General features: G+C 41.6%; 2 protein-coding genes across 3 annotated transcripts; one reads left to right on the top strand and one right to left on the bottom strand.

Annotated features, from left to right (window-relative positions):
* The first annotated feature begins 2,630 nt into the window (after positions 1–2,630).
* On the top strand, positions 2,631–10,273 carry POMP (proteasome maturation protein). Its single transcript, XM_003203403.4, has 6 exons — positions 2,631–2,732; positions 4,536–4,630; positions 4,957–5,017; positions 6,491–6,592; positions 8,110–8,203; positions 9,303–10,273. The coding sequence occupies exons 1-6, from the start codon at positions 2,730–2,732 to the stop codon at positions 9,368–9,370; spliced, it is 423 nt and encodes a 140-aa protein (XP_003203451.1). The 5' UTR covers positions 2,631–2,729; the 3' UTR covers positions 9,371–10,273.
* Positions 10,274–12,576: 2,303 nt separating this feature from the next.
* SLC46A3 (solute carrier family 46 member 3) lies at positions 12,577–25,785 on the bottom strand. 2 transcript variants are annotated; one of them, XM_019612188.1, is made up of 6 exons: positions 25,479–25,785; positions 18,965–19,838; positions 18,468–18,551; positions 15,416–15,572; positions 14,540–14,597; positions 14,247–14,301 (listed from the first exon to the last, which is right to left on the bottom strand). In XM_019612188.1, exons 1-6 carry the CDS (start codon positions 25,668–25,670, stop codon positions 14,278–14,280), a joined length of 1,389 nt encoding a protein of 462 aa, XP_019467733.1. In that variant the 5' UTR covers positions 25,671–25,785; the 3' UTR covers positions 14,247–14,277. The 2 variants fall into 2 exon arrangements, with proteins under 2 accessions (XP_003203450.1, XP_019467733.1); XM_003203402.4 differs by having other exon boundaries at positions 12,577–14,597.
* Between the last annotated feature and the right edge of the window lie 6 nt (positions 25,786–25,791).

Below are 25,791 nucleotides of genomic sequence, written 5' to 3'. Positions count from 1 at the left end.
TTGACACGTCTAAAGAGCTGTATTTCTGAAAAGAGACAAAGCTGCATCCGTATTAAAAGCTATAGATAAAAGGTTCTCAGGCAAGAGAGCTTATTTAATGAGCTTTTATCATAGGATCATAGAATGGTTTGGGTTGGAAGGGACATTTAAGATCACCTAGTTCCAACCCCCTGCTATAGGCAGGGACACCTCCCTCTAGACCAGGCTGCTCAAAGCCCCATCCAGCCTGCCTTGAATGCCTCCAGATAGGAGGCATTCACAGCCTCACTGGACAACCTGTGCCAGTATCTCACCACCTTTTATGCTTGCTAATGGCAATTTAACTGCTAAAAGAGCATTTGAAGTAAAGTCCATTTTCCTAAAACGGTAGGTACTTTCCTCATAATAAGGAACTCATGTCCTACATATTCCCTGAAGCCTTTGGGAAGTCCCTCAGATAAGCCAAAGTGACCAGATTTGACATTCCGAAAATGCTGAGATAAAAAGCAAGCTGAAAAGAATTTAAAGTGTTCACACACTTCAGATCTTCTCTATTCACAATGTTTAAAAAAAACTTGTTAAAATTATAATGTTCAAGTTATCCTTAAAACCAACATGTGAAGTTCACCGTCTTAACTTTAATGAAGTACTAATTTCAGAGGAGCGGTGGTTATTTCCATGCTAATTTTAGACAACCCACAAATGCTAACAGAAAGGCTTCTTGGGCAACCCCAATCCCTGCATCCCATCTCCACCCTGTTACCATCAGCCTGGATGATGCCTTCCGATGGACAGATGGACATGCAGTACAGCCACGTGCACCCAGCAGCCCGGTTCCAGCACACAGCTACCATCTGTGCTGTGGTCAGCCTGAGTTTGGGGCAGCACAGAGCTCAGCTTTCCCCATTGCTCCTTAGAAGCTGGAGCACTCATTGCTCACCACACACTCCCTCTTTTCTCATCAAGCTTCAGTCAGCCTGATTGGGAACTCATGGAACTCCTACTAACTTGCAGCAGAGCTACAGACTGAAACCAAATGCTACAAAAACAATTCACTATTGAGATGCTGACTGTGAGATTCATTAAAACACAAAGCTGATTGTGGCACAAATCAAGTGTTGCTCAAATTCAAAATTCTTGATAACTTGGTGAGAAAATACACATGTGATTTGTGTTTATGTCTGGAAGTTTTCCCCAGTGTGAAAGCCAGCCTTTAAAGGAAGAGCAGCTCTTTCTTGCAATGTACGTTCTTTTATGTTATGCGGCCTAGGCTGGATCGCAGTGATGTCAAAAATGTACATGGAGTGACTGTATCCTGTCTGCATCCTGCAAGAATGACTTTGAAAGTTAAATGTTTCATCTCTACAGTCATATCCTGATCAACAAAGTCGGTCAATAAATAAATACATTTAGTGACAAACCTAGCTTTTCTGTAAGCTGTGGTTAAACAGGAACTTGATTTGTTTTTTTGTATTCATTTCTGTTCTACAATAATGAACCCAGCGCCACAATATCCGAGTACCCATTATAAGATCAGAGAAACCTTTGTGGTACCCATTTTCCTAAAAATGACTTAAAATACCCAATTCCCATTCTTTTGAAGTCTGTGCTTTAAGCCTGCGATCGTAACACAAAAGGCCAGAACTTTGGTCGAGAATGTTTTCATTAAGAGTTCTGATTTTGCCCAAGATAGAGGAAAACTGCATTTATCCTGCAACCGTGCAGCAACATCTGTAGCAACCTTTGTAACTCTTGGGATAGCTTTCAAACCTCTTTAAGCATAAGCTGATGTTAAGCCTGTTTCCACACTGTTGTCATTCGTATTCAGGTTGGATATTAGGAAAAATTCCTTCTCCAGAGGAGTGGTGAGGGGTTCCCTGTGGAGGTCACCGACCCTGGAGATGTCCAAGAACCATGTGGGTGTGGCTCTGAGGTACGTGGTCAGTGGGCATGGTGGGGATGGGTCAGGCCATCAACTTACACCTGAGCCTTCATCAAAGCTCTCGACAGCCATTTCCAATGTGTCTGATGGAGCAGCAGGGCGCCTAGGGCTGCCCCAACACCTCATGCCCACCCGGCGCTGCCTCGGAGCAAGCATTGCAGCTGAGGCCACATTTACTTTGAGGTCCCTCCTTGAACTCCTAGCAGGCCATCAGCACTGACACATTTGCCACCAGCACACACTTGTGGCCCGCAGAGAACTAAAAGGGTTTGGTGGCAGGAAAAGGCAGTGTTGGAACAGGTTGGACCAGGCTGGATGTGGCTGTGGGCAGCCTGGTCTGGTGGTTTGCAACCCTGCACACAGCAGGGGGGTTGAAACTCAATGATCTTTGAGGTCCTTTTCAACCCAGGCCATTCTATGATTCTATGAACTCCCCACACTGTGTAGCTGCCAGCAGATGCAAGGGAACACCTGCACACCGGGGGTGACTCAGCGAGCGGCAGCCCCCGGGAAAAGCAGACCTTGCCGAACACAGGCACAGGACTCTGAATGGCCGCACAGAAACAGCCACTGCGGCCTGGGAACGAGCCAGCGTCCTCACAGAGCGCGCCGATATCCACCAACGGCGGCCACCAACAGCCGCCCGCTTAGCGCGGCCACCGCCCTCCCGCTCGGCTCCACCTCCTCCCCCGAGGCCCCGCCCCATCTCGAGGCCCCGCCTATTTCGTGAGGCCACGCCCCCCTCCCGGGATCCGAGCACCGGAAGTGACGAGCAGGAGGCGGAAGTGGCTGAGGGCGCGGAGTGAGGATGGTGAGTGCGGGCAGGCGGTGAGCCGGTGTTTTGCTGCCGCTGCTGCCGCTCTTTTCGTGAAGGCGGCGGGGAGCGGTCGGTCTGTCTCCCGCCCCAGTCGCCGGCTCTGCCCTTCGGCAGAACGATGGGCGTTGGGCGGGCGGAGGGGCCGTGCTGAGTCACGGGGATCCGGCGCGGCCCAACTCCGAGCCCCGCTCTGCGGGCGGCGGCGCCGGTAGGCACGGAGCGCTGAGATCGAGGGAGCTTCGTGCAGAGAACGCGGCGGTGGGCTTGCGGGCTCCGTGACTCGCCCCTGCGTGGGGTTGGCGGTGCTCTGGCATAAGCGGGGGTCCGGGTTACTTCACGGCAGCGCCGCGTGGCTTCCTCCTTGCGTTTTAGTTGCCTGTGCTCTTTCCTCTCGTCTCGTCTTCGAGGTGATTTCTCTCTTCTATGTGTTTGCTTCGCAGCGGATTCAGGAAGGTCTGATTGTTGTTGAGTGTGATGATTGGTAGATGATGTATATAGAATTCCAGAGTAGTTTGGGTTGAAAGGGATCTCAAAGCCCACTCGGTTCCATCCCTGTCCCGTGGGTAGGAACACCACCCAGCAGCTCAGGCTGCCCATGGCCCCATCTAGCCTGGCCTTGAGTGTTTCCAGGGATACAGCACCCACAGCTTCTCTGGGCAGCCTGTGCCAGTGCCTCACTGTCCTTTGAGTAAAGGATTTTCTATTAGCATCTAACCTAAACCTGCCTTCTTCCAGTTGAAATCCATTCCCAATGTCCTATCGCTATAAAATCCTGTAAGAAGTTGATATTTCTCTTGTTTGTAAGGTTCCTTTGAGTACTGTAAGGTTGCAGTGAGGTGTCCCCAGAGCTTTCTCTTCTGTAAGCTGAACAAGCCTTCCTCAGCCTTTTTTCAAAGGAGAGGTGCCCCAGCCCTCTGAGCATCTTTGTGGCTCAAAACACAATTCAGTAGCTTTGCAACAGTCCCTCCTGTAACTGTTGGCCTTCCAGGCTGCGAGCTCACACTGCTGCCTGATGTTGAATTTTCACCCTCAAGCCCATATGCGTGCACATAATAACAGCTATTTTAGGTTTTTCGTATCACTACCAGCTTATTGACTGTTACCATGGCAACATATCGATACAGGAGGTCTTAGTTGTGAGCACATGTTTTCTGTTTAATCCTACATTGCTGCTGGAGGGAACTCCTGTACTGAGCAGCTCATCACTGTCACTTTCCAGAGACATCAGTGTGTCGGTGAGGTGCTTTGTATGAATAATGCTGAGATCACTTCAGTAAAATCAGACAGGTTAGCTTTAAATCAGTTGTTCAGTTTAAGGTGGCTTCGTATAATATATCTGTGAGGTGTGGTATTCTAGTTGCTGCTACAAGCTAGTATTTCTCCTTTGCTCTTTCCATGAGGTAAGATATTAGAATGCTGGAGTACACCTCCTCTTCATGGGTGCCTAAAACCATGGGCATGATCAATTTGATCTTAACTGATTCTTAACTGTTTAACTGTGTCTGTACTGAAGCCAAGCATGATCTGCTTTCTTCCCTTCCATCCTTGCAGTGCAGGGTGGAAACTAACAAGAGTTAATTGCAACATCCCCAAAACGTTTTGTTAATATCTTTAGCCATCAAACTCTCTGAAATAATTGATTTAATGCTTTTTTCTTTTTGTTTAATTAAAGAGACTCTGAAGGACTTGTACAAGAGTCGTTTGAGGAGCCTTGGAGCAATTTTTCATTTACTTTATCTAACAGCACATATGAAAGAGGCCTGGTTCTGTTATAATAATCCTTACTTTGTGTTCCAGGAGTCCAGAGGAGCTTCTTCTCTTTTGAAAGACAGTATCCCAATTACTGATTTTTCACTTCCTGGATCATTTGAAGGTCATGGTCTGCGCAGAGGGTATGCTTTACTTTTTTTAGTGTTAAATTGTGCCATAGCTAGTGTCCAACTTCTAATGTAGGAGGAAAATCTGTTTTTAAATGCTTGCTTTTTAAAGAAGGTTCTTGGCAGTGAATCTTAAAAGCTATAGCCTAATGCCCGTGTGTTTAGTCAGGTTCTTTCAAACTTAAACTTTCTGTTAAACATCCCTTCAAGAAGTAGGTAATATTTGATGTTCCTTTTTCGAAAAATGGTGGGCAAGTATTAGTCTTTATGAAATAAATGCTGGCATTTATTTCATACATGTATTAATTTTTTGAAATTAATTTTTTTCCTTGCATTTCTAGGTTTCCTTGTGTGAAAAATGAGTTGGTGCCCAGCCACCCACTGGAGTTGTCAGAAAAAAATGTAAGTATAATGTATAGTAAAGTTTAATAAAGTTAAATGTCACCTTTTTCACTCTTACTATGGAGTTTAATTTAGTGTTACGGTTCATTGGGTTGCTCTGCGCAGCAAGAGGAGGGTTTTGCCTTTAGCAAAGTAGAAGTGTGTAACAACACTTATGTTTTATTTGTGCACTGCTGGCAACTTTAGTTAACGATTAAGCTTCTACTTGTGACTCTTAGTATGTAAGCGGGCCTCCAGTTCAGGGTTTACTTAGTGAGGTGTAGCCATCTGAAGGCTCTGTGTGCAACCTCTGCAGTTAGGTTGGCAGCACGCCTGTCACCTCTGGAAGGCTAATCTTCCTATTTTGTCTTTAGATTTGCCATATGTCTTCATTTTTAGATTTTTTTTGTGACCCATAAACGTTTTTCTCTAAATTACGTTATCCCAACTAGACATTTTATGCATACAGTTTGTTCTAACTGTAGTCTTGTCCAGCTTAGTCGTCACCTGTGGGCTGTTTCAGAGTGGTTTATGGATTATAGGTTCAACGTTCTGTTATGACCACTGAGTACAGGTTTTAAAATAAGACACTTGTACTCTTTGTTTTGCTTTACAGTAGCACATTATGTTGACACTAGAGGCATGTAATTAGTACTGGGAAAGTCAGAATTGGAGCCAGGTGACTCAAGCTTAAGGACTATTGAGAACTGTCTGTTGTATACTTCAGTAGTCACACGCCAGCACTTTTTTGTTTAAAAAAAAAACAAACAAACAACCCACCTCTATTATGTAGATGATTTTCTTTGTCTTACTGATCAGTTTTAGAACAGCTTGTAAAATTATGAGCTTTTTGTTATTTTTTAGAGTGATACATAGTATACATGATGAAGAGAAAAGATATATTTCAAGTGTTTTCAAGTAGTCTGTAATAGCTAAGAGTAAAATTCACAATGCCTTTCTGCTTTCTGTTCTTATGTTAAACCAGACTTAGTTGCCCTTTTCTGTGGTTGTGGCAAAGTAGTGCACAACTACACCACTTGGTGGAGTTACACATCCTCATTGTCAAAAAAAAAGAAAAGAAAATAAAAAATTGCTTTGCTTGATTTATAATAAAATCCTGCAAAATTCAATTTCAGTTTTATAAAACAAATGTTACTGCATGACTCTCTTCCATGTACATTTGACGTGCATATGATGGTATCATATGATGCCCTTTCCCTGGAGGTGTTCAAGGCCAGGTTGGATGGGGCCCTGGGCAGCCTGGTCTAGTATTAAATCTGGAGGTTGGTGGTCCTGCATGTGGTGAGGGGCTGGAGGTTTGTGATCCTTGAGGTCCCTTCCAACCCAAACCATTCTATGATTCTGTGATTACTGGATTTTTTTATACCACATTAATTAGCATTTTCACTTAAGTAGGACATTGCAGATCTCATCCATACTTGTATTTGAAAGTTGCTTTTTCTAAAAAATAAAACCAATTTTTGTTTGTGATAGTTCCAGTTAAATCAAGATAAAACAAACTTTGCCATGCTGAGAAATATTCAAGGACTCCACGCGCCCTTAAAGCTGCAGATGGAACTCAGAGCAGTGAAACAGGTAGGCATGTCTTATCTAACTGCCATTGCTTAAACCACATGAGGGCATCTTTGGGAATGTAAGGTTTCAGAAAGATGTCTTTCTGTCTTGAAATACAACCACTTGGTTTCCAAAAGTAGTTTTCACCAAACTGTTAAAAAGAATTGTTGCAGTTAGTAATTTTCAGAGCAGTCAATGTGCTAAAGGCCTTCAGCTGCTGCTGTTTTATTTGCTACTTGGTGAAGTGGTGAGCACTCTTAAGTTTTCTGTGGACGAGCTTTCTATTTTTCCCATTAATTCAAAAATCAATACTTTCCTGTGTGTAGTATATGGCATTCATAAGAAAGAGTATCTGCAGCTGTAGTGAGAAGAAAGCCTGGGGCTCTGAAGCAGGTATTGATGTGGGAGTAGATACAGAAGTAATGCAAAACCTGGAGCAGGAAATCTGATATGTGCTTAGTATTTTTTTACAGCTGTTCTTGTAAGATCAGGGAAGGTCTACAGGAAATTCAGAGGTTTAAACTTTTAATTGGGGAGCTGAGGCCGCCTCCTTTTCCCTTTTATCCCCTGGATGGAGAGTAATTGGAACGTGGCTGACTTTGTTCCTTAGGAAACACAGTTTGATGGTCCAAGTAAACTATTTTTTTTACTTGTTGAAGATAGTCAAGCTACTAAGAGTTGTTTCTTCATGTAAGTGGGAGCAATTTTACACTCCCTTCTCGTGCTACTGCACCACAGTGAGTTCCATTAAACTTGGTAGAAATTTCTTGTCCTGAAGATGAAAGGCAAGAGACAGGATATATGAAAATGTCCCTTTATCTCAACTGTACTCTCTTGTGAGGAAAAATCTTTTCCCCAACTGATGTGCAGAAAATGAGACAGGTGAGGGCTAAGATCCCACTACTGTATCTCCACAAACATTTGAGGGTGAGAAAGATGGTGATTTAAAAGACTCTTTACTCCTGGCTTTTGTGTGTCATGTTAGATATACAAGCTCCTCTGTGGTTTAATTATACCTTTCTAAAGTTTTTAAGGGAATAGTTTGTGTACTGGGACATCTGACAGTTGTACCAGCAGTTAAATAGATGTAGACCCTCCACAACTTCATGGGAACAGAAGAGAGAAGAAAAAAAAGCACAACTTTTTTTTTTAAACTAGTAGCTGCACTGCAGTGAAATGTACAAACCAGGTGAAAGGCTGCTCTCCTCCAAACTGATGAGGATGATGGTGTTTGGTAGGTTTTGATATTGATGTGTACTGGTAGTTCTCTTACTTTGTCATCGTTTTCAAAGGAAGAGGTGACTGCCTGTCACTTCTCTCAGTCACAGAATAGCTCAGATTGGAAAAGACCTTAAAAATAGTCAAATCCAACTGCAACCTAACCATGCTACCCTAACAGCCCACCCCTAAATGATGTCCCCGAGCACCACATCCAGAGGGTGTTTAAATCCATTCAGGGGTGGTGACTCACACTTCAGAAATTCAAAGATCTCCATTTCAGTCTTGCAAAAACTTTAACTCTTGTTGTCCTTTCACAGGCCCAGCGTCTCCCATTTCTTCACAGCTCAAACATGGCACTGGATACTCTGAGAGGAAATGATGAATGCATCGGTTTTGAGGATATTCTTAATGGTATATACATAGTTTTGAATATTATAGAAACATTTAAAAGTGAAATTTAGGAACTGTGTAGCTCTTTGCCACTAGAGAATAAGACCTTTAAAAGCACAAACTGGAAATAAAAAATTGAGTTCCAAAAGGTAAAGAAGCACCTGGGAAAGACGAATAGGTGTGCTTCAGCTGCTAGTTGTATGGAATTTAATCTGCAATGCTAAGTAAGGCTGTATTTGGTTTTGGGCTGGGTTTCTTGAAGAGCTGAAGATTATGCTTTTACACTGTATGTCTGTTTCCCCAGAAATTTTTGAACTAATTTCACAGATTTTGAAAGGCAGAGGTTACAAAGACATAAGTTTTTTTTATAAGTTCTATAATTAGACACAAAGCTTAGAGGACAATGTCATTAATATGCCTTACTTAAGAGAGGAAAAACAGTCCAATACAGCTGTATTGGACCTTTCTTCCAAGGTGCATTTGCAGCCTTTTTTTTTGACATCAACTTTTGCATGGAAGTGAAGTTCATGCTGTCAGTGATTGGTATAGTTTGTGTTTCCCACGTGTTCCTGGATAGTCTTTCAATACAGCAGCCAATATGAGCCATACTTAGGGCAAGGGAGGAATCTCAGAAGATAGTTAAGGGCGTAGGATTTTGTGAAACAAGGCAGTAGGTTGGAGAAAAGAACACGAGCATGTTCCAGCTAGCAGAAGGGCTGAATGATGAACTCCTCTTGTGCTAGACACTAAAGAAAAGTTGAACTGGAAAGATGTATGGGACCCATGGGAGAAGCTATGGTCAGGCTTGCATTTTATTAGATACAGATCTCATTCAGCCATTATAGGATGTTGTGCTTTTGTAGAACTACTTGGTTTTCCTTGACCAGTTCCCTTCTGCCCCCTTACAAAACACTCATACCACTGTTCCACTATAGGTGTACTGGTTATCTGATTATTGCTTTGGATAGAGGTGCACTGTGCAGTTCTGTCAAGAATCAATTGAGTAATTTTTGCACTAAGCATTAAAATAAAAAGATTAAATATGGTTATCTTGATAGTTCTTATTGTCTTTGTAGCTTGGTAAAAACCTAATGCTTTTGACTTCTTTTTTTTTTTCTAGATCCTTCACAAAGTGAAGTTATGGGTGAGCCCCACATGATGATGGAATACAAACTTGGTTTATTGTAACAAACTGTACTCCAAAATGTTTTGTGTGTGTCTTTATACTGCAGATCTAAATATGTGATCACTAAATTGACACTCAGTGTTAAACAGTCATGCAGATATCATTTGCCTTCCTTGGTGAAAAGGCATATTAAATGTTTAAAGTCCATACATTGTTCTGTGCTTGTTGTCAATTATATACATGTAACCAGACAGCTTAAATAATGTCTCTTCATACACTGCTCAGGATAAGTCTCTTAGTTATGGAAATGCTATACATGTGTACAAGAAATCCAAGAAGTACCCATGCGTTTTAAAAGTGATTATTGTAGGTAAATGCATTTAATGGATGTTCTTGCAGAAGAACTTTTTAAGGAGAAAACAAAGACGTTTTCCATTGAGTAATGCTTTGTTCGTGAAAACTTCCATACACTTTTTTAAGCATTGAATAAAAGTTTGCTATAAATGCTGTTGTATTCCAAAATATAATTAATTGTGAATCATGGATCTCTTATCCACAACACAGTGTTGTTACTTTTTCTTGCCATTACTTTAAAGATCTTTAATTTCTGCACTGCCAGTGGAATCCTGCTGCATGCATTTCCTCCCTCCTGTTAAGGCAGCTGGAGTGGTTTGGCACTGTAGGCAACCAAAGAATAACCAGACAGACTTTTCCAGTCCTTATTGTATTGCTTGTGATGGACAGACACCATATGTCTGTGACCACCCCCTCTGTGTTTTTACTAATGGAACAAAAGGGGCTGTGGTTCAAATGGCCAATCTCTTGTCATCTGCAGAGAGTGTGAAACAATACTTCTAAGGCAGGAATTATTTTATCCAGCAGATTTTTATTACTCTTAGGTAAAGTGCTAAGTGCATTGTTATAGATGATGTTAGCAGAAATGAGAAATGTTGCTACAAACCTGTTCACAGTCCCAGAAACACAAGCATCTCTTGGGCTTTTCAGTATGCTTAAAACTACCATAAACACCTCACCCATATGCACCACAGCTTCTAGCTGTCTTCATGTAAATTTCATGGTGCTCTTATGCATATTTATTGCAAAATGTTGCAGCAAATTAAAAACACCGAGATGACGAGATAACTTATTTGTTGTTTTGTTGTTTTTCTAAGAAACTTAAAATTGCCTTTTAAGAGTTGGAGAGATCAGAGGTTTTCTAATGAAGTAAAAATTAAGCCCTCAGTTGTATTTGTTGCCTCAGTGAGGTTATATGAAAGGACTAATAAATTTAACATGAAAGCATAGACCTACTTGATGTTCTATGTAGCTGTTCTTTCTGTGAGCTGCTATGCTTTAAATTAGCAGGAAATGCTGCTTATGTTCAATAAAAGTGAAATTTCTTAGTGGATATGTCTAAAGCAAGAGCAAGCTGTTGCAGAGCAAGTAGGTTGGATTTCATGTGTTGTGGTAGGCTCAGGACAGGGCCATATTCAGAGCAGGGAAGTTGCATTGTTCATCGTGTCTGTAAGGATGCTAATTTTAGGAGTCAGCCAGGCTGGAAAGCAAACGGTATGTATGAAGCATGTACAAGAATTTATGTGGTGTGCTGTTAACGTAATGGAAGTCAAACAGAGGCAAAGAGCTTTTGGGATTAAAAGGAAGTGTTACTACTAAATTGGTTGAGGTGGAAGCTGATCTTTCTGGCCCAGCCCCTTCTCCCTGTCAGCAGCAGCCCACAGGTATAGCCTGAGCAGATGCGTGTTATGTGAGGTGTGTGGGTCGCCCAGCTGCTAGGGCTCATCTGGGACTCAGCCTGGGCCATGGGAGGGAGGTGCTCCCAAGTGCATGCAGCACTGCAGCTCCTACACTGACCTCTGGCCCACAGCAGTGTATCTGTTCTGCAGTTCCTCACCTCCTGTTGGTGCTGATGTTCTGGGCAGCATCCCTTCCTGTCCCCCAGCACAGGAGGGAAGCAAAATCACATCTTCCTGCACTGCTGTTTGTTTGCTATGACTGCACAAACAGACAATAGTGTATCACTGCTGTATATTGTTTGCATAAGTGTTACTCTACCAGTCCTCCCGTTGGCCGTTTGCCAAAAGCCACGTCAAGAACTACAAATACAACACAGAATTTAGATCAAATTTCACAATTAATTTCTGTTAAAATAATCTGTATTTACATACAAATAAATCAACTGTTACATACTTGAATATAAAGCACATTAGTACCTGGTTTCCTCAACGTTTTCAATGCTAGGCACTTTAAAAACACAAATCGTGCCCTTCATGTGTTTTGGCTGAAACTTAGCAATCCCACACATTGTGTCTACCTGAAATATTTTGTAAACAGCAAATACTTGGTACAGCAACATTAAACCTTACCAAAGCCATTCCAAAAGTGCACGTGCACCTTCTCATTCCCAGCAGAGTGCAGCTGCAGAACTGCCTTGCTACCTGCGCTGAAGAAATGAAGCCATATACCTCTTTTTTTTCACTTCCAGGCAGTTTTCTGTGCAATAGTTAATTTCACAAAACACATAAAAAAATAATGAAGAGGAAAGGAAGACAGTGCAGTCTTTGTGCTGAAACTCCTTACATCAGTGTATCCTTAATGTCTCTACAAGTACTAGTTAAGTTTTGGACCCAGTGATTACTGTAAAACTTATCTTGCTTCTTCTACAAGTTGGCAGCAACTTGGGCACCTCAGGGGTGAAGAGTTACACAGTTTTATTTACTGGCTAGTGTATAAGCTAGCTAGGAAAAGCAAATGGCCTTTAATTGCCAACATAAGTTTTGGTTCATGAGGACAGAAGCAAAATACTCATCTAAATTAGTTAGCATTTCCTCTCCTGGTGAAACGTAACTGTCTTCATAAAATCGTAGAATGGCCTGGGTTGAAAAGGACCACAGTGATTATCTAGTTTCAAGCCCCCAGTCATATTCAGGGTCACCAACCACCAGACCAGGCTGCCCAGAGCCACATCCAGCCTGGCCTTGAATGCCTCCATGGATGGGGCATCCATCCACAACTTGGGCAACCTGTTCCAGTGCATCACCACCCTCTGTGTGAAAAACTTCCTCCTAATGTCTAACTTAAACCTCTCCTGTCTCAGTTTAAAACCATTCTCCCTTGTCCTATCACTATCTGCCCTTGTAAACAGCCGTTCCCCCACCTGTTTATATGCTCCCTTCGAGTACTGGAAAGCCACACTGAGGTCTCCTCAGAGCCATCTCTTCTCCAAGCTAAACAAAGCCAGTTCCCTCAACCTTTCCTCATAGGAGAGGTGCTCCAGCCCTCTGATCATCTTAGAGGCCCTCCTTTGGATCTGCTCCAAGAGCTCCACGTCCTTCCACGTCCTTTTCCCCAGTGATGGGTAGTAGTGATCTTTTCTCTCAGAGTGGTGAGGCACCGGCTCAGGCTGCCCAGAGAGCTGTGGGTGCCCCATCCCTGCAGGCACTCAAGGCCAGGCTGGATGCAGCCCTGGGTGGCCTGAGCTGCTGGGAGGTGTGGGCTGGGTGGGCTGGAAGCTCCATTCCAACTCAAACCATTTTTGGTTGTGTGATTCTATGGACTGCCAGACTGTGCCAACTCCACTTTACCTTACTTGACCATTCAATCTTCTCAGTGGTCAAGACACATATCATGAAAACAAAACTGCCTTTCAAACAAAAAGGATCCATGACAGCATTGCCATGATGTACTAATATTTTTTGGCAGAGTGCTCCTGAGGAGCTCTGCAGAAGTACTCTTGGTAATAACGATCTGTCTCTGGGTACGTTTTGATTTTTCTAACTACTCTTTTTTGGGGAAGATAGTCACTTATAACCTCTCTCTCCTTTCAGAGATCAGGACAATTTTGGCTATAAAACTCTCTCCTAAAATAACACATGGGAGTGATCTTTAACAGGGTGTTTATTCCCACTTTTTATTATTCCCACTTTTGCTATGCATTCCAAAAGCTAATACTCTGGCTAGTTTCTGCCTATAGATCTCAAGGAAAAAGCTGAAGAATCAACACGAAAACTGATTTCTAGGTTTAGAGCTCTCCATGATTTGCACTGTGGCCCAGGGCAAGTCACTTCTCTTCTCTGCTGATTTCTGTTTCTCTGAAACAGGGAGGATAATATATTGTAGAGGCAAGTTCCCAGCAGCGTTTGTAAAGTGCTTTGAAGATTAGAAATGTTATTCAAGTGCAAATAAATTACACTGCATTCATTGTAAGATGCTTAGATGCACAGTTCAGATTTGGTCACCTCATTTCAGAATTAATAGAAAAAGTAGCTGAAGATCCACTGAAAAAAAAGCTGTTACAGCCTTTCATTAGAAATTCAAAGTAAGTTCAATGTTGCCAGCTTAACTGGAAAACAAGAAATATCCATGGGACAAAACATAGAGGTGTCTTTAGGTAGTCTCTAATATATGAAAAAAATGATAAAAGATTTATAATTTAAAAATAAATGTGCAATATGGCCTCTGCAAAATGTAGGGACAGGCTTAACTTCACATTCTACAGGCTGGAAATTTCCTAAGTGTGAAAATCCATTTTAAGAACTAAAACACAGGCAAGCTGCACACATCATACATTGAACTTGCACAAACATTCTCTGGTAACTGCAGAGAGGTAAGTCTTACAGCAGGTACAAGCCTTGCTTTCCGTTCAGTTGCTTTCTGAAAGAAGTACCTTTTTGTTCAGTAATTTTAGACAGTTCTGTGGGCTTCACACTTAAGACGGACCTTTTAAGATGTATGCAGTGGACTGCATGCACAGCTGGCATGAGCTCCACTGGCTCCAGCAGAATTGCCAACATCCTCTGGCTAAGGGGCTGATAAGCTTATCTCTGTACTCCCACTTAGACTGACACAAGATGTATCATAATCCACAGCTTATATTTTCAAATTTGAGATGGGGTAAGTGGCAAAAGACAATCAACCTACCTTATTTTTTTTCTCCATGCTGAAAACAGCATTAAAATCTCCATTGCCGGCCTGTCTGCATAGTTAAGTACAGTAGATAGGTTCATTCAAGTGCTAAAAAAAGACTGGATGTAGAGTGCTATCAATTCAGTGCTTAGTGCTCTAGGGCCAGTTTTAGATTTCATCTGCAACTCACGAGTTATTTCTATGGTCTCAGTATGACACAATGGCCTTTGCCACAGCACGTCAGATTAGAAAAGCCAAATAGTTGGTGACTCCTCTGTTCAACTATCAACGCTGTCTATGCTGGATACTTCTTCAGGTACAAGCAGAGCCAAGTCCTCTTCATTCCAGCTTGTGCACAGAAGCCAGCTGCAAGACACAGATAAGACAGATAGCGTTAGCTGAGTATAGCGTGACGATTCAGCAGTAAAAACAAACCTGATAGTTCTATTACAGCTATCTCCCACAGCACAAAGCCCTGGACGTATCTTAATAAACAAAACCAATGATAGTATTTGTCCCTTATTAGACAAGTTAGGCAATATCATTTCTGCTGTGTGTGAAAAATACTATCTTAGCAGGCAGACTGATTACAGACTGGAACTACTAACATTTCATCATCTCTCAAACAGTAATGCTGTGTGACAAACGGAAGGCTTTGGAGAGCAGTTATTCAAAGGATGGGACATCTGAGAAACTAATGATGGAAGAAAAGCAGCTTTCCAAAATTTATTATGATGATCAACAGTGGTTTTGATTGCAGGATGGAGTGATTTCGTAATTAATATTTGTTAGCTTTTGCTCATGAGAGAATGTTTTAACAGGAACTTTCTCTACCATGCAGCACTGAACCAAACTAAAACTAAAACTCCACAGCCTGGGCTCCCTGCCTTCTGTCTTGTCCCCCACTGGAAAACTCCTATCACTGCTATATTCCCCAGTCTCAGCTCTGCCGTACTCCAAGCAGTTCCCTGCTGACAAGCCTCAGAGTATCTGCCATAGGTTTGCTATATATAACTAGTTCCTAAATTGGATGAAAAACAAAGAAAAGGCTACACACAAAATACATCCAATGAGTTAGAAAACACTGAAGTTTAAGAATGCATTAAACCACCCAGCTTCAATTCATGTCAAAACAGAAACCACCAGTAAAAGCACCCAGAAGCACCTTCCTGATATGTACTTACCACAGTACGCCCAGTGGAATTAGACACAGGCTGGCTGACAAGAGGAAGCTAAAGCCTGAAAACCATGCAACAGTAGCTGCATAGATAACATTAAAGACTGAAAGTGAAATAGTGCCAGTCAAAACTTCTAAACAGGCAATACAAGCAAACACGGCACCTGCAAAATAACAAATTGGATTGGATTACAAAACAAAATAAAACCATAACCCTTTCAAAGTTTTTAAACTTGTTTCAAAAGATCTATCTGCAATATTTCAGCAAGTGTGCAAGTAAAAAGCTCCTGAGTACCATATATCTTTGTTACGAAAGTGTCTTCCACAGGGACTCCTACAGAAGACTTTTTAAATGAAATTTTTGTTGTTGTTGTTGTTGTTAGAGGAAACTACTTTTCTTTGCTATTATCCTGTCACCGTATCTACTGTATTGGATCTATTTGTTACACAAAATTCAAGCCGTTCATACTCACTAATCACATTCTGCACAGCTTCATCCTTTACCCCTTTCAATTCCCCCTTCTATTCTCAGTCTCCTCTTTCTTGTTTCCTCCTTCTCCAGTCTCCATTCTTACATGTGGAAAAGGCTCTTAGCAACAAAGAGCAACAAGGACTGCTGGTTTAGCAAATAACCATACCCTTCCCATTTTTTAAATGAAAGAAGCAATCTTTCACTGGCTCTGCTCTACACACTGGGTTGTCAGCCTATTCCATCTGCATATTTTTGGACACATTTTCCCAAGCTGCATCCATATTCATCAGACTATAAGCAAAATCACAATAGGTAAGCAGAAAAGGATGGCAAGAGGCAACCTGATTCTGCAGCAAACTACTCAAGTATCCAATGCCACAAAGAACGCCAAGAAACAAAACCAGAAGCATTTGTTAGCATAGTAACAGTACAAAGAGATCTTTGTTTCAGTGTCTAAAGATGTGTACTTTTTAAAATTAAAACCAACTCACAAGAATGCTTCTAGACAATATGTGCTCCTCAAAATCTGGCTGCAGCAAAATATGAGACACTAGAGACACATTTTGAGGCCTCACATGTTCCTGTGAAACATGTTCCATTAAAGAAAGCACTTCTAGAAGTAGTATGTTACAGCCCTTGAGACACCTTTAAGTGGTCATGGGTATTTGTGAAAGCTGGTACATTGCTCAGCATCCAAGCCTTTGTTTTTAAGTGTACTGAAGGCTGACCACTTAATGCTTATCTTTCTAAGTTATAAAGTGTGACACCGATGAAACAACAAGCGTTTATTTTCTCCATCAAAATCTTGTGAATGTAGAAGCTGTTCTACACGTCACATTTACAAAAGGAACTGTAATAATGCATCTGCATCCCAGGGCTGGCTGATGTGGTTGCCAAGCTGCTCTCCATGTGTTTGAAAAGTCATGGCTGACAGATGAAGTCCTCGGAAGGAAAAAGAGAAACATCACATTTTTAAGAAAGGGAGAAAGGAAGATCTGTGGAACAACAGGCCAGTGAGCCTCACCTCTGTGCCTGGGAAGATCACAGAGCAGATCCTCCTGGAAGAGATGTTAATGCACCTGAGGGACAAGAGGGTAATTGGAGACAACCAGCATGGCTTCACCAAGGGAAGGGCACGTCTGATCAAACTGGTGGCCTTCTGTGATGAAGTGGTGGACAAAGGAAATGCAACTGATGCCATCTGCCTGGACTTGTGTAAGGACTTTGACACGGTCCCCCACCGCACTCTTACATCTAAATTGGACAGACGTGGGTTCAAAGGGTGGACTATTTGGTAGATAAGGAATCAGTTGGAAGGTCACAACCAGAGGGTTGTGGTCAGTGGTTGTGTGTTCAGGGGGAGGCCAGTGATGAGAGGTGTCCCCCAGCGGCCCATCTTGGAACCAGTACTCCTTAACATCAGTGACAGATGATGGGATTGAGTACATCATCAGCAAGTTTGCTGATGACACCAAGCGGAGCAGTGTAGCTGATATAGGAGAAGGAAGGGATGCCATCCAGAAAGACCTTGATAAACTTGAAAGGTGGGACTGTGTAAACCTAATGAGGTTTAACAAAGCCAGGTGCAAAGTGTTGCAGTTAGTAATCTCAGATAAGTATACAGACTGAGAGAAGAAATCCTTGAAAGCAGCTCTGCTGAGAAGGACACAGGGGTCCTGATAGATTAAAAACATGAGCCAGCAGTGTGTGCTTGCAGCCCAGAAGGTCAACAGTATCGTGGCTGCATCAACAGAGGAGTGGCCAGCAGGGAGATTGTCCCCCTCTATTCTGACTTCACAAGGCCACATCTCTAGGCCCACCTGGACTCTAATGTGTCCAGGTCCAGGACCCTCAATTCAGGAAGGATGAGGAGCATTTGGAAAGAGTCCAGAAGAGAACCATGAGGATGATCGGAGGGATGGAATGCCTCTCCTATGAAGACAGGATGAGGAAGCTGGGCTTGTTCAGTCTGAAGAAGAGAAAGCTCTGGGAAGATCTCATTATGGTCTTCCAGGACTTAAAGGCAGACCACAAACAGGAGATAAATGCATTTTTTTGCACAGGTAGATAGTGATAGGACAAGAGGGAATGGTTTTAAGTTAAAGAAGGGGAGATTTACATTAGATACTACAAGGAACTTTTCCACAGATAGGGTGGTGAGATGCTGGAACAGACTGCCCAGAGATGTTGCAGGTCTCCCATCCCTGAAAATCTAAGGGGGCCCTGGGCAACCTGATCTAGAGCTTGACTTAGCAGCTGGCAACCCTGTCTACAGCAGGGGGTTGGAATTTGATGATCCTTGAGGTTCCTTCCAAACCATGCCATTCTATGATTCTGTGATCTATATATGTATTGAGCATTTTTCTCCTTCATATTCTCCATAATCTTACTTTTTAGAGCAATAAATTCTTTCAAAGTTGAAACTTGCAGTAGAATCATAGAATCACCAAGGTTGGAAAACCTCCAAATTCATCCAGCAAGCAGTCTGAAAATACCAATATGTATCTGTTTGTTTAAAGGTGACCTTGGTGTGTCTCTCTTCTGAAATACAACATCATAGCATTTTTGAAAAACAAATTCCACTCACCCTGCTCACTGGGGAGAACCACTTTTGACAGCATGGATCGGAGAACAGGAACAGGCATAATGCAGAATAAAGATGGCACTCTTACTGTAAAGCAATGAATCAATACTGAGACATGAATAGAAATCCCAGATTTTACAGACACATTGCAAATGAACTGGACATGTATTTTTGAGTGCTCAGTTTCCAAATTGTAAAAGGCAATCAATCAATCAATCAAACCAGGTGTGCATTGAAACATTAGTATCCAAGCACAGAGGAATCCCCTAAATCCACTACATCTGAATAGCAATAAAAACAAATCATAAGCCAACATAAGCCAAGTAAATTCATTCCCTCTCCATACTATTCATCTTTTAATTAAACCCGAATCAGTATGACTCAACCTTGTGTATTTTACCTCTTCAGTGTGGTGCACTAATATCTACCACCACCACCAATCACTATAAATAACACATATGAATTTTCTTTATATTGTTGAGAATTGACTTTGAACTCACCTAAAAACATGAGCAAGGTTGTTTTGGCAAAGGCAGCCATGACAATTCCTCCAATGTAAGAAAATATCCCGATAAACACAATGTAAATGTCTTTGAGAAACTTAGAAAATAAGTAAACTCCCAAAAAACTGGTCAGAGAGACAGAAGTGAACGCAGCTGCTCCGTATCCAATGTACACTTCAGTCCAGCACAGTGGCTCATCCAGTTCATACAGTGTAAAAAGGGAACTCCCCCCAAACATAGTAAATAAGTAAGTCATAAATATAAAAAGTAACACAATGATTAAAATTCTCTTTTTAGAAGGGGCAGTTTTAAAAAGCATGTACACTCCAGAAAATGTTTCTTTTAGATGTTCTTTATAAGATAATGGTGCCTGTTGCTGGAATTCGGATATGTGCACTGTGTCTTCCAGAAAAAAAACAATATAAATAATGTTAACAACATGAAGTAGAGATGCTGTCACAAATGTCCATGTAAAGCCCATTTCTCTTAAAAAATATCCAGAAGACAGTCCTGCCAATCCAGATACAACTCCATAAATTAAATCAACCACAGCTATTCGTGTTGTTTTCTGTTTCTCATCATGACACTGATCTGCTATATAAGCAAAGCCTCCTCCAAGGAAAGTTGCCATACTCCCAAACAGTCCCGAAATAAATGTAACCAAAAACAGGACAGAGATTGGCAAGGAGAAGTATGATATTATAGTGAAGAAAATATCTGCAATCAAAGCTCCAGTTGATGGTAAAACCAAAGACTTTTTTCGTCCCTGGTGATCCCCATTAGCTACAATGATAAAAGCAACTATCAGGCTGGGAACTGCCCCTGTTAAGTCCAGCTGCATGTTAAAAAGAGAAGTCTTTTCTTGAACACCCTGCAAAGAGAAAATCAGAAATAATGGTAAACACCATAATATATTGTAAAAAAAAAGATATATATATGTATATAAATGATATATAATAATGCACTTTATATAATTATGCCATAATAAGCATTCAGCATAACATTTAGCATAAAACAGTATTTGTTTACATACTATAAAATATATTATTGCAAAATATACAATATCATCTTCCAAGATTATATGATCTCATATAATACTGTATTATACTGTAATCAAATACAGTACAGTATCATATATCATAATATATACATTATATCAGATAATAATACAAAGAAATTGCATTTTCAAAGACACGCTTTTGTAATTCTATTTCCAGTATCTCTCAAACATCCCTTGTTGCATTAGACCCCAGAACCAGAACTTATTTCTTAAGATATGCTCTCACAAGTACTCTTGACAGAGCAGTTTCAATGAAGACAAAATAACAATTCTTTGCTATGTTCATTTACAAGAGCTGGTGTTTGCACTCTAGGCACCTCCTTCAATACAGGGCACTGCCAAAGGATACTGGGCCCATTTTAATCCTTCAGAAATCATTAGTAGAACAATCTTTGATTGAGAAGCACAGCCCTGGCTCTCTACTCACAGATCTTTCTTTTCTCCCTAAATAATCCTGATGGGAGGGTCACAAAGAAGCAATTCACTGACCAGCACATTCTGCAAGTGAATAAACAGCGTTTGCTGCTGACATCCCAGTGTGCAGTGTTATGGATAGTAGCAGCACACAAATGTGAAATGGTATTAAAAATTATATTGACCCATGTGTACAGAATGCAAATTAACTCTCCTTACTGGCAAGTTCTGGGTTCAGAAACTGTCCAAATCAGTGATATATCTGCTGATACCTGCCACAGCAGGTATTCTCATAAGGAACAGTAGCTATGCTGTAAACAACCACTACGGGAAAAAATGTCTTGGTTCTTTTAAAAAGAAGTTTAAAAATCAAATAGTTTATAGTTAATAGGATATTAATGGTTGTAAAGAAAAGAACTCAAAAGTTAATAGGAAAAAATATTTTGCACATTTATGAAGCTGGCTGCTAAGCGGTGGCGTGCAGCGAGCTGATTTGGATCTAGCTTTTAATAGATTTATACAGACTGAAGAAACAGCAGTCCCAGCAGCCCTTTCAAAGAGAACAACCTGTCCAGACAAAAGAGCAGCAGCAGACAAGGTGGTAACTGCATTCACACAAACCCTTCCTACAGGATCTTCTCACAAAATAGATTTTCAGACATAGAGTGTAACTCTGAAATCAGATCCCTGAGGCATCACACAGAGCTGGGCAGCAGCCCTGTCTATGGGTACGGCAGTGCAGCAGGAAGCCAGGCAACCTGGAGCATAAAGCTGTAGGAAAGGATTTAATGTGAGAGGAGAATGGCAGCAAGACTGGCAAGGGATGGGAAATTATTTGCTCTGAAAAGACAGCGCCAATGGGAAAGGAAGCCAGTCAGCCCGCAGACAAACAGGCTCAGCAAACAAAGCACAAGCAACTCCAGGGTAGGTAGTGGCTGCATTTATAGAGTCTGAAAACACCTTTCTGCAACAGGCTGTGCTATTTCTGCCATTTATAACGCCTGTTGTAGGCGTTGCTTCTTTACAAGTGTCAGGTTCTAAGTCAATGACCTCCATAGAAAAGTACATAGGTAGTACACTGGAAATCAAACTAAATATTACTACGTATTTATGTTCTCAGTCTGCATTAAATATTCAATGCAGTTACTGCTGAAATACACAGATGTATGAACTTGGAAGAAACCAGCAAAGGTTTGTGTCTCATTGTTTTGGAAGCAGGTGTACAACATAAGGAATGTGACTCTAAATCCAGATTCTTTTCCAGTGCCTAAAGGGAGCCTATAAACAGGAGGGGAGAGGAGTCAACTTTTTGAAAGGGTAGATAACAGCAGGACAAGAGGAAACAGTTTTAAGTTGAAGGAGGGAAGATTCAGGTTGGATGTCAGGAGGACGTTCTTTCCTATGAGAGTGGTGAGACGCTGGAACAGGCTGCCCAGAGAGGTTGTGGATGCCCCGTCCCTGGAGGTGTTCAAGGCCAGATTGGATGGGGCCCTGGGCAGCCTGATCTAGCATTAAATGGAGAAGTTGATGGCCCTGCATGTGGCAGGGGGGGTGGAGATTCATGATCCTTGAGGTCCCTTCCAACCTGCCCCATTCTGTGATTCTATGATATGGTTCTATGACACCCCAAATGACTGTAACCCTACTGCCACAAATGACCTGCTGCCTACTGACCAGACAACTAAAGAAATACAGAAAAACTCAATTTAGAGTGAAAGCTCCCTTTGTGTTGTTATAAACTTAGCAGAAATGGATACAGAAGACAACTGGTCAAACCCTCAGCTGCTTTTTAATCATGTAGCTACAAAGATCAGTATAACTACACACGCTCAAAAATAATCTGTGAATTTGCTCTACTCTGAGACAAATGTTTAAGCTGGACAGAAGTAATGCTCAAAAACACAGATTACAAAATTGAAAGAATGACACTGAAGAAATGATTCACACGCATACGGATCAAATTAAGAGGGAAGTCTTTTGCCTGAGGCTACAATGTAGAACATACGACAAACAGGCTCACAAAATTACAAATATTACTGAGTGACAAATGCATGTGCCCTGAACGATAAACAATTTTTAATTAATAACATAGCTCTTCCTGAGCTACAAAAAGGATTATTCAAGCCAGGGATCAGAATGCGCCAGCATGTATTTGAGTTACTTTGAAATTCTTTTTTATTTATCATAAAATTGCTATACTAAATGCAAATCCAAGGAAATAATTAATCCACATGCTGCCCAGACTATCCATTTTGAATGACAGTCTATTTCATTTTTTTTTCTAGACCTCAAGTGATTTTGTCTTCAGTTTCTTTTTACATTTCAATTTGAAATAAATGAGATCAGTAAGAAGCCTCTCCATCCCCGGAAGGACTTACACTAAATCAACCTATAAAAGAGGTTTTCCTCCAAAAGTTGACACCAAACACCCCTGACAGTACAATTTACTGTACCTATGTATATAACTCAGAGTGACCTTGGAAAATCCCAAACATCTACTTCTATCATCAGAAAAGGGCCTGGGACTCTGTTACTGGATCTACTCTTTTCATCATACACGGGGTTACAGCTCTGCACAGACACCGCTGAAATTAATAGGTGATTTTTAGTTCTACATCCATATACGATGGGAACGAGCATGGTACAAAAATACGGGCTAGACAGACAGACAACAGCATGAGTGTTCAATAATTCATGCCCTGTGTGCTACCACCAAAACGGAGGGAATGGAACTTTGTCAAGAAAGGGAAACAACTTTTATTGGCCATGACTCAGATAACGTCTTGAAGGACTCCTACTCTCAAATATCAAAGCTTCTGTATATGGGAAACACAGTTGGCTTCCTTTATGTCAAAAATCCTGTAGCTTGCAAATCCACTGTCACCTCTATCAGTGCTGCTGTGTAAATTTCAGCACTCTGCTTCAGCCTTTTGCCAAAACATACATCAAGTGTTAAATCTTGGAGTATATGTGGTCACAATTGGAAGATTAAGTTGTATTTGGCGGGTTTCTAGCAAATGCAAAGTACAGAAATGTTTGTGAAATGCAAGTTTTCTGATGGACTCTGTGACTGGAACTACCAAGCACCACATTTAATTCTAATAGTTGTCTTTTCCATTGACATATGACACTGTACGATAAAATGCCCACAGTTACAAACGAGGAGCTAATGATAAAAAAAAAAAAAGGCTTTGGAGGAGGAACACACAAGCATATTCGTAACAATAATTGGCTGTGATCTCCAGATCAGTTCCAATGAATGGCATATATTACCTTCCTTTGCTGTCTGGGCAGCCCAGAATGTATTCTGGACTACAATTCTATTTACCTCTTAATTCAAATTCTTCCTTCTCCTGCTCTATGAAGAAGAACCTACTTCATGCTAAAAATTCTGAACATTTCTTATTTTCAACAGAAGCACAAGCCATTAAAGATTTCATTTTATGTATGACAAATGAGGTTGACATGCTCCAATGTTCAGTTCTTCACATAAGCAGCTTGTCACAGATTCCAATCTTGGATGTGAACAAAATCTTCAAGTGCCACCTGTTTTACTGCAGCATCAAGGAATACCAGCAGTTAGCTTCCATTAACTTCATTTTCTGCGTAACTAAACCCCATTTTCTGTGTAATTTACAGTCCAGGCATCTACTTTTCCCACTTTACCATGTAGAGTCAGGTTCCACTTAACCCAATCCAAGCTTCAGTTGCTGTTATCGAGGATGATTTTCCTGAACCTATATTCTTATTGACATCCCCATGTTAGATACTGCAATCATGTGACTACAAAGTATGTTAGAGGAATTCACTGCTTCAGAAAAACAGTTACAAACTAAAAAAAAAAGATGACCCTTCTGTTGAACCAGCACTCTGATCTAATCCAAAGTGCAACCTCTAACTGTAAGAACTGCTAGATACAACACACTTGGGAAACAGTGGGAACAGAGTGGAAAGAGACAGTAGGGAGGTGGTGGAGTCACAGCTCCTGGAGGTGCTCAAGGATCTGCCACTTAGGAACATGGCCAGTGGGCATGGTGGTGATGGGTTAATGGTTAGGCTAGATGACCTTAGTGGCCTTTTCCAACTTAATAACTCCATGATTCTCTGAAAGCAAAAATTGAGTATGTTCAACTCTTCTGTTGACACCCCACATCAGTTCTGCTAATGTGTAGCATTAAAACTGCTCTGAAGTACCACTGCAGAGGTTTCAGTGAGCACCTAGCTACCCAACATACCATGAAAAAGTGTAACAAATGGTACCCGCCATGGATCATCATGCCATCTTTGTATTTCAACAAGGTAGATGAGCACTGTTCTGTGATTGGTAGATCTGATGTTTTATATATATATGGGACAACTGTCAAACTGTATATACAAAGAGCACTCCACAGACATCACTGATAGTGCATAAACACACGGAAGGAGAGCCTGCAGCAGCACCCTTTGTTATGGGATGCCAATGTCAACTTGGGCCCAATCCAAGATGATTTTCAACCAGTAAACGATGATTAAAAGATTAGAGGATGAATTTATCTCAGTGTCCTCCTGGAGAAAATTCATAAAAGCATAGAACTGTTTGAGTTGGAAGGGACCCTTAAAGGCCATCTAATCCAATTCTCTGCAGTGAACAGGGCCACTGAGAGCTAGATCAGGAGCTCACAGCCTCATCTCTAACCCTGAATGTCTCCATGGATGGGGCTCCACCCACCAGAACTCTGGGCAACCTGTGCCAGTGCCTCACCACCCTTATTACAAAACTTCTCTCTTACACACCTTATACCCCCACAGACTTCTCTTCTCTGGGATCTTCCTTCCCAGCCTCTTTCAGCCTCTCATTGTCCTGAAAGTATGACAACTGTGTACAGTGCAACACTAGAGCAAGCAGGCAGCAAAGTGACAGCGCTTTAGGAAACTATTGCATTTTCTACCTATAAAAGGTTAAATAAGGTAATAGAGAGGGAGGCTATGTTGCCCAGTACCTACAGGCTGAAGGTTTTATCGCCTGTATTTCCAGTTGCTTTTTTTCCTTGCTCTTACCTTCTGCATGACATAAGTTGGGCTGCTCTTGTTTCGCTCACAGTGACTGCTGTTGTCGCTGCTGATGGCGGTGGAGTTGTACTCCTCTTCCCACAGCTTTCGGTAAATGAACTGCTGCATCACCGGGCTCGTCAGGGAACTCGCGAATATGTAGACGAAAATGACCGGCTCCACGAGCAAAACCTTCCTCATTTCTGGATCCTGCCTTTAACTCGCTTCAGCAGAAAAAATAAAACGTCACAACGATCGCTCGGACGAAAGGAAACCACCATCCAACCTGCAGGAGGAAGGAGTGCGGCACCCGACCCCCCGC

The sequence above is a fragment of the Meleagris gallopavo genome, chromosome 1 (genome assembly GCF_000146605.3).
Source record: "Meleagris gallopavo isolate NT-WF06-2002-E0010 breed Aviagen turkey brand Nicholas breeding stock chromosome 1, Turkey_5.1, whole genome shotgun sequence".
NCBI lineage: Eukaryota > Metazoa > Chordata > Aves > Galliformes > Phasianidae > Meleagris > Meleagris gallopavo.
Note: the sequence above shows the minus strand (reverse complement) of the source record. Positions and strands in the feature narration are given on the sequence as shown.